The 9,040-nt window shown below is 36.7% G+C and overlaps 1 protein-coding gene across 1 annotated transcript; it reads right to left on the bottom strand.

Annotated features, from left to right (window-relative positions):
• Positions 1-213: 213 nt before the first annotated feature.
• On the bottom strand, positions 214-5,787 carry LOC136834518 (uncharacterized). The gene is made up of 3 exons (XM_067097113.1): positions 5,762-5,787; positions 1,294-1,437; positions 214-738 (listed from the first exon to the last, which is right to left on the bottom strand). Exons 2-3 carry the CDS (start codon positions 1,435-1,437, stop codon positions 289-291), a joined length of 594 nt encoding a protein of 197 aa, XP_066953214.1. The 5' UTR covers positions 5,762-5,787; the 3' UTR covers positions 214-288.
• Between the last annotated feature and the right edge of the window lie 3,253 nt (positions 5,788-9,040).

Below are 9,040 nucleotides of genomic sequence, written 5' to 3'. Positions count from 1 at the left end.
TAACTTACTCTTGCTGTCAATCCATCTTAGCTTTCTCCTCCCATGATTACTTTCAAACTCTTTCTCCACTCTCTGCAGAGTCTTTCCACCATAACCAGCTCTCAAACATCATCTGTGAACATCGCTTACATCGCTTTCTAAATCATCGTGTTAGACAGTGAACTACAATGTGTCGTATGACAAACGGGTTTAAAATACACATAGGATCAAAATTCAAGTGAATTTTATTACAAACATGGCCACGGCTGGAAAAATATCTCAGAAAACATCAGATGGTCTCCATTCAATTTAGTATTTCCCGTATCCTCCGGAGGACGGCTTTGGACACACGGTCTTGTAGGACTGCTTCGTCTCCGTGACGGTGACGTAATTAGGCTGGAATTCCGTCTTGTATTGGGTTTGGTACTGCACCTGCGTAGTGGTGACGTACTGAGGCCTAAACTCCGTTGTGTACTGTGTCTGGTACTGCGTCTGTGTGACATACTGCGTCTGGTACTGCGTCTGGGTGACGTACTGCGTCTGATACTGGGTTTGTGTGACGTACTGGGTTTGGTACTGTGTTTGGTACTGCGTCTGGTACTGTGTGGTGTACTTGACCTGCGTTGTGTACTGCGTCTGAGTGACGTATTTGGGGACGTACTGGGTCTGGAACTGCGTCTGGTACTTGGTTTGGAACTGCGTTTGGTACAGAGTGGTTGGTACTACTTGTGTCTGGTACTGTGTGGTGTATACTGGAACCTGGAGAAAGGGAAGTTTAGAAATAATTAGAAACAAAGTAACAATATCCATTACGCAGGCGAACTGACAATATTAATTTTTTTTCTTTCCAAAGGAAGAAAAGTATATCTTTAAGTTATTTTCATTTAATGGAGCTTTTGGAAAAAATGTCATATACGTAATAAACGTAGATACAAATACAAACACGACTATGTATAAACAGGTCACTGTATGTGTATGTAACCTTGATAAGGGATGGAGAAACAGGAACTGTACAGATATATATATATATATATATATATATATATATATATATATATATATATATATATATATATATAATATATAGATATATATATATAGACATGTATAGATATAGATACATCATTCATACATATACATATATATATTATATATATGAAGGAAGAGAGAGAGAGAGAGAGAGAGAGAGAGAGAGAGAGAGAGAGAGAGAGAGAGAGAAAGAGAGAGAAGAGAAGAGACAGACAGACAGTGTGTATTCATAGACATGGCTAAACAGACAGACAGACAGACAGACAGACAGACAGAATTACAAACCTCTTGATACTGAGTCTGAACCTCAGTGACGTATTCAGTCTTGGGATAACATGGAGGTGGTTGATTGTACCTCGGCTCGCCTGACGCTGATGTTGCCAACGCCACCACCACCACCACGAAGAGAGCAGTTGGGAGAGATGTCATCTGCAGAAGAGCCTTAAGAAGTCATAAAGCGGACAAGAGGGTATGCCCCATTTTTTGCTGTTTCTATTGCAATTTATATAACTCCATATTTACCTCCCTAAAGTTTTTTTTTTTCTTATCAGCAAGACGGCGGTTTTCTTCTATCCAATTAACAAAAGGCTTCCAAAGTTGAAAACACTGGAATATATGGTACTGATATGATTTACTAAATAATGATGATAATCGTAATAACCATAATAGCAGCGGCAAAATCTATGCGAATTTTTAATAGCAGATGTAGTAAAATCTATACAGACAGCTTTCTTGGGGAGGTCTGTATAGATTCTAATATATTGCTTAGACAACAAAATCATGTTAGAATTTATTCACTATTTGGGTAATAATAATAATAATAATAATAATAATAATAATAATAATAATAATAATAATAATAATAATAATAATAATAATAATAATAATAATAATAATAATAATGGAGTCTGTTTAACAGTCACGAGACTGGAAGGCAAAATCTGATGAGAAGGAAACAATATCTATCATTTTCGGATTCCTAGACATATTCGACCAAAAGGCCTTGGTATTCAAGAAAGGGAGAAAGTATGTGCAAGGTAATCTGAATATTAAACCCCTCAGCATAATATCTATGGTTCAGAATTAACTAGCTTCTTGTATGAATATTATTTTGGCCCGTGTTCTCGAGAGCTACTTGACAATGTTACTCCTCCAGTCTTTAATACCCATTCCTCCAGATTCCACGTAAAAGCGACGAACACGAGAGTCAACCACTTTGATCAGTCCTTCTTATTATTTTTTCCCAGAATGCAGACGTCTCTGACTTCCTCTGTGCTTCCTGAATCGTTGAATCTGCCCCTTTTAAGGGATGAAGTCAATTTCGCCAATCTTCTTCTTTAATACATAGAAGTTAAAAGTGATGATGTCTGTTGCTTTGTCTTCCTTTGATGGCACCCAATTGTCACAGAGAAGTTATTTTATCTCGGCGCAAGGTCATAGAAGTTCAGAAAGATTAGATCTGGTCACTTCTTGGATGGGTGACCAACAGTGAAAGCCTGATGGCTTTGGTACATAAAAACCCATGGATAGAAACTCCTAACAGACCTTAAGAATGAGGACTGATGAGCCCTGATGAGTTCCGAGAATTCAGCAAAGTAAGACATGGATGATTAGATGACTGTGAGACAGTTTCCCTTCTCTATTCTTTCATTCCAGACCTTCCTTAATCCGGACAAAGCCAGTTTCCAAAAGCTGGAAGCAACTGCAATCCGCACTCGTTCACCCATTCTACTACATGAATTTAATGTTTACGTCTTCAATAAGTATTAAATCACTTTGATGCTTGAATCAAAGTACCAGGACGCAGAATTGAAAGTAAACGATGGTGCAACAAATTGACAAAATATGATGCATTTTCCAAAAATGAAGACGTCTTAAAGAAGGGAAAGAAATTCATATCCGCTGAGCGTCATTGGCGCAAAACGTCCAATGACTCGCGAATCATTGTACAAAGAAATAAAATCGTCTATATCTTTTCACGCTCTCATCTCTGGCGTCCTCCGATGATTCGTGAGATATATGAAAGCGCCTCTATTTATCATAGACGTAATATGAGGCAATATATTTTAGATTGTAGCTTCGTCACTGGAATACTTTCTCATTGAAGATGACTGTGACTAGAGCGTGCAGTAATGATTTATTTCCGCCTTGGCAGACCGCTGTTTACGTTTTCTTTTAACTCTCGATGTATAATACAGAAAACGTATATGGTTTCCATTTGTAATGGCTAACTATATTAAATTGGAAGAACCATGATTGTTAAATTTAATTGTTTTGGAAAGCAGATTTATCATATCCATCTGTATTATCATTATTTATTAAGGCATCCTGTAATCAAGAGACTCATCTTCAGGAAAAATTTTATGCAAGAATGTACTTTACTAACCCAGGTAGTTAAAAAAAAATGAATATCAACGACTTAAAAGTGTCCCCCATCACATCAAATTGACCAAGTTTTGAGGACATTTAAACTTACAACTGCTGCTGAAATAATAATGGATAATAGTGTGACTTCTACGACCTGTATGTCGTTGATGCTCTTTTTTATATTTCTTTATTCTCAAAATTTCTTTCCTGTGTGATTTCTTGTACATACTTTCAAACGAAGAGAAAACTAAAGTGAATCAAAACATCGATTTCTCGCGACTAATTGATAGTTTATGAATGGGTTGTTATTTGCACTTTTAACACGTACAAGGTGTAATTCACCCCATGTTTATTTACTGTTATTAGATCATGAAATTTGACGAGAAGGTATCCCATCGTATGGGATACCAAAATATATTAAAAATACAAAACGTCTATACGGATGCTTCTCTACTTATCATAATTCTGAATCAAACTTTTAATATCATTTCAACTGCCTATCAGCTTTGAATCATACATCGCCTCAAATTCTCAGGGGATCTCCTCCAAAATGGAGGATTAATTGAAATGTGTACATCATAAACAGACGAACACGTTCGTGCACTAGCATGCGCACGCGCAAATGATGAGTTATAGGAAAATGCCGATGTCATGAAAGCTTTCTGTACAACGCGTTCTTTTCTGATTCACCAGTATAAGGATGAATGTGAAGGTGACAGTTCTCTCTCTCTCTCTCTCTCTCTCTCTCTCTCTCTCTCTCTCTCTCTCTCTCTCTCTCTCTCTCTCTCTCTAGTGTCACTTCCTGCTAGAGACAGAGGCTCTTTGGTGAAGAATGGTGCCTTTATATACATGTATACATATGTATATATACATATATAATGTACATATATATATACATGTATATGTACCCTGTACATATATACATATATAGTATATGTATATATATATATACAGGTATATATATACATATATATATATATTATATATATATATATGTGTGTGTATATATATACTGTATATATATAATGCATACCCACATCTACCACAACGGATCCCATTTCGGCCATTAGCCTTACTAGCAACAAACATGGGTTCGAATCCCATGAAGGGTTTAGGGAGTCGATCGACTGTAGAGGGTATTGGCATGCCATCGGGATGGTAGCCTTGTCAGAAAGCACCTTACGCTGAGGGATAAAGGCTTAAAGGTGAATATATATATATATATATATATATATATATATATATATATATATATATATATATATATATAACTTTTATCACATCACTGTGATTCATATACAATCAGTAAGCTACAAACGTCCTTTAATATCCAATTAGCTCTACCTCGGAAATAATATATTTTCATATATGTTACCGAGGAATTTTTAGTTGATAATAAGTTTCGTCGTCCCGTGGGCTCGAACCAGCGAAGGACAAGAACTCAGGACTACAGTGGACGCCTTAAACCTGAGTTCTTGTCCTTCGCTGGTTCGAGCCCACGGGACGACGAACTTATTATCAACTAACTTCATGCTGGCCTTGTGGTTTAAGGCATCCACTGTAGTCCTGAGTTCTTGTCCTTCGCTGGTTCGAGCCCACGGGACGACGAACTTATTATCAACTAAAAGTTCCCCTCGGTAACATATATGAAAATATATTATTTCCGAGGTAGAGCTAATTGGATATTAAAGGACGTTTGTAGCTTACTGATTATATATATATATATATATATATATATATATATATATATATATATATATATATATATATATATATATATATATATATACTGTATATATATATATATAGTGTATATATATATAATTAATTGACAATGATGCAGTTCAGTGGTATTACAAGTGTGTCAAATAAATCATTATTATTGTTTGCACACACACACAAGCATGTTTTTCTTAAATTCTAAATAGCAGAGAGAGAGAGAGAGAGAGAAAGAGAGAGAGAGAGAGAGAGAGAGAGAGAGAGAGAGAGAGAGAGAGAGAGAGAGAGAGATCAACTACGAAACATTGTCAAAGGACAGCAATTCCTATACTATGACTAGATCAGTATAAATCTCCTTGCTTTCTAATTATGATAACGCTAAATCAAGCAACCTTCCAACCAAAGAATAATGAATTTAACTGCACATTTATATGTTCTTTCTAGCTGCTTTTACATTTTCCTTTTCCATTTTCTATGAATCAAGAAGCCAAAGAGATTTCTCACTGACATTCTCGACATATCTTTCCCTCCAGAACCCCCTTTCACCCCCGCTGAGTTCATTTCTTGAATAAAGCAACTTTCTCTCCACTTTAAGGTTTCCTCTTTCTGCTTTTCTGAAATGAGAATCAGTACAGAAACTCCAAGACGAAGCCTCCAAGTAACTTACCTTCCTAGCCTTCACTTGCCAACGCCTATTCGATGACTGTACTTAATGGAGCCGTTCACGTCAGCTTTTATAGCGTGAAGGAGGTGTTCATTTTTCTTCACTATCACTTTTTACGAGTCTCTCTCTCTCTCTCTCTCTCTCTCTCTCTCTCTCTCTCTCTCTCTCTCTCTCTCTCGGTACAAACACGCCCAAGTAACGGCAAGGTTATTTTTGGGGTAGGAGAAATGGTGTCATTGATATTAATTGTTTGTTTACAAAATAAACAATGATGCTGGAATATACTGGTGCTTGATTTGCGCAAATTATATTACCAATACTTTTGTGACTATTACCATTCGCATTACTATTGCTAATACTAACGTGAGTGCTGCTTCTGGTGCTGTTGTTGCTAATATAATTATCATAGATATCATTATCACTAAACCTTTCTTCAACATCATCATCTTAATTATTATATGGCGCTGTATTCAACATGAATGTTAAACTAACTTTGTCAGACAGAACTTGATTGTAACTGTGTATATACAAAGTAAATGAACACAAAAAAAGCATTGCAACAAATACATTATAGAATGAGGAGCTCATTATCCCCTCGTACCTTCTCCACCCTAACTGCAAACTGCCGCAGGTGATTAACTAATTCACTTCTTAGGTCAACAGAAGAGGAAGCGTCATGGAACATACTTAAGTTGTTTCGCCTCTTCCAAGATTCGAACCCAAGCCTTTTTGCTGGTGATGGCGAATATATGAGAGCTAGACAAAGCAATATATATATATATATATATATATATATATATATATATATATATATATATATATATATATATATATGTGTGTGTGTGTGTGTGTGTGTGTGTGTGTGTGTGTGTGTGTACGTGTGTGTGCCTGTGTGTCTGTATGTCTGTGTAAAGAATTAGATAGACAGATAATACAGGTACGTGTGTATACATAGTGACGTTTGTGGCATAATACATTGGTCATATGCTTAAATACATATATCCGAAGATGTATAACTTACACGAAAGCAATCGAATCACTTGATAATTAAATCCTGTGCAAACACAACGATATTATATTTCATGTTCCATTTCCCCCAATTTAATGTAAAATTCCACCGCTCCTCTAAGTGGTACGAAGACACAGAAAGGAGAAAATACGATCAGACACAAATTAAAATCACTTGAAGACCTTTGTTAAACCCTAATGCCAGCGAGCTATAAAAATAAACAATAAATAATAAAACATTAATACAGATATAAAAGCGTGTCAGGGTTACAGGAAATCTCAAAATTTGACTGCTAGTACCGTTTCGCAGTCACCTACTATAGAAAATTACATATCAAAAGATTCCGCTGTGCGCGTTAGTTATACCTCCTGCTTCTTCAATCTTATAAATCATAGGAATTTTGACCAAGCAGAGACCAAATCCTTCCGCATGATGAACTGGTCCCAACCAGCCACTCGTTATTTCGCGAGATATTATTAACATGGCGAAAATATGAAGACATAGCTTCCAAGCCTAATCAAAGTATTTCAGAGATATGGTGTGTGTGAGAATGAGAGTTGCGAAATGGAAGTTAATGGCAACTAGTTAAGAGAAGAGTTGCCGTTTGAGTAATTGATATGCAGTACGTGGTGAAAAAAAAAAAGTAAATAAATTGACACTTCAGCGAAATCAGTTGCAGATAGTGGAAACATTTTTCAGAAATAATCAATATTTTGAGTGCACAACCCCTTAACGTTTCCACTAATAAGTGTCTTTTGGCTTCCATCTCAGTGATGGCCGACACGCTTCTTAATTAAACAGATGAAGATCGCTGGACTATGGGTACATAGAGGAAGGCAATACGTTATAATTTAGAGATGGTAGAGATACTAATATTAATGATTTCTTGTAGAACCGGAAAACCTTAGAACTGCAAATGTTTATGCAATTATTCAGTCATAATCAGCCCTTAACTTGAGGTCATTACCTGTTACCGTAACAGCAAAATCAGCACTTAATATTCAGTAGACATCTTCATCATAACATTTAAAAGCACGTATCCTAAAAGTAGGATTCAAGTGGCAGTCAAGAGATTGTTTTCTGTTCTAAAAAAAAAAAAAAAGTTGTTTTTATGCTTAATGAAAGCAATGTTGATAACGTAACTGTAACTTGTGGCATAATTTCTGCAAAGTAAAACAGTTCCTCGGACTGTCGCCCTAGAGACAGAGCCGTGGCAGGGCATTATATCATCACATGATCGGAAATGTAAGGGAATACCACATATGTTTAAAACAATTATGAGAAATATGTAACTTATTTCGACATGTATATTTATTTATATAAACCCCCACAATCCGAAAGCCACTTCTTAGACTTACACAGTAGCCACATCAGCAATATGTTAACAACAGTTACTACAATTACTGATCTATTTATTATATTCTATCCACATACGCTAACATTTCTGCCAGCCCATTCTTCTTCTTTTAACGTGCTTTTTTTTCCCATTTTTTGTATGGGGGTAAGCACGATGCCTTCTTTTGAAGGACTTTGATTTGGCTTTGGGGTAGACCGTAGTCTCCATCGGCTGCCCTGCCTGACATCGCTTAGACCCCGGAAGCGCATGTACATGTATCGTACCAATCACCAGCTCCCTTTCTCCCAGCAGCGAGGAGAGTTGAGCGGTTAGGTCGACAGTTCGAGACGTGTGAGGTGTCTGTTATGTTTTTAGATGTTGGAGTGGTACATCCCTCGTTATTTTAGATTCAGATGACATACTCTACCAGTTTACCTTCTCCAGTCTTCTCCACATGGCCATGCCACCTATCAGCACTATGATCAGCTTTTCACACATTCTAACACTTATACCACACCGCCATTGCTTCTCTGCACATCTACCCTTTCAATCGTACCTTCTTTGGCTATAAAAACAGGTCATGATTTTTAGATTCATCTACCTTTTCCTTTCCGTTACATTCAAAGACACGACTTACATTCTTTAAGAATAGATGGCTCAGTAATCCATCTCCACGTTGGAGCGTTTTCCTACTTAACACTCTCTTCTCCTCCAAACTTTTGCGCAGCTCACGCTGCCTCTCATGCTTCATTTATTTTGTGCGACACCTTTCCTCTCAGGTTACAATCAGCACTATTTGCTACAAAATATTTGTAACGGCCAACCATTTCTAGTTCACGAAAATTTTTTTTTCTCTCTCTCTCTCTCTCTCTCTCTCTCTCTTCCTACTTAACACCCTGTCAGCCTTTTTCTTAGGTGTTTGTGCATAAAATACATA

The sequence above is a fragment of the Macrobrachium rosenbergii genome, chromosome 54 (assembly GCF_040412425.1).
Source record: "Macrobrachium rosenbergii isolate ZJJX-2024 chromosome 54, ASM4041242v1, whole genome shotgun sequence".
In the NCBI taxonomy this organism is placed as follows: Eukaryota; Metazoa; Arthropoda; class Malacostraca; order Decapoda; family Palaemonidae; genus Macrobrachium; species Macrobrachium rosenbergii.
Note: the sequence above shows the minus strand (reverse complement) of the source record. Positions and strands in the feature narration are given on the sequence as shown.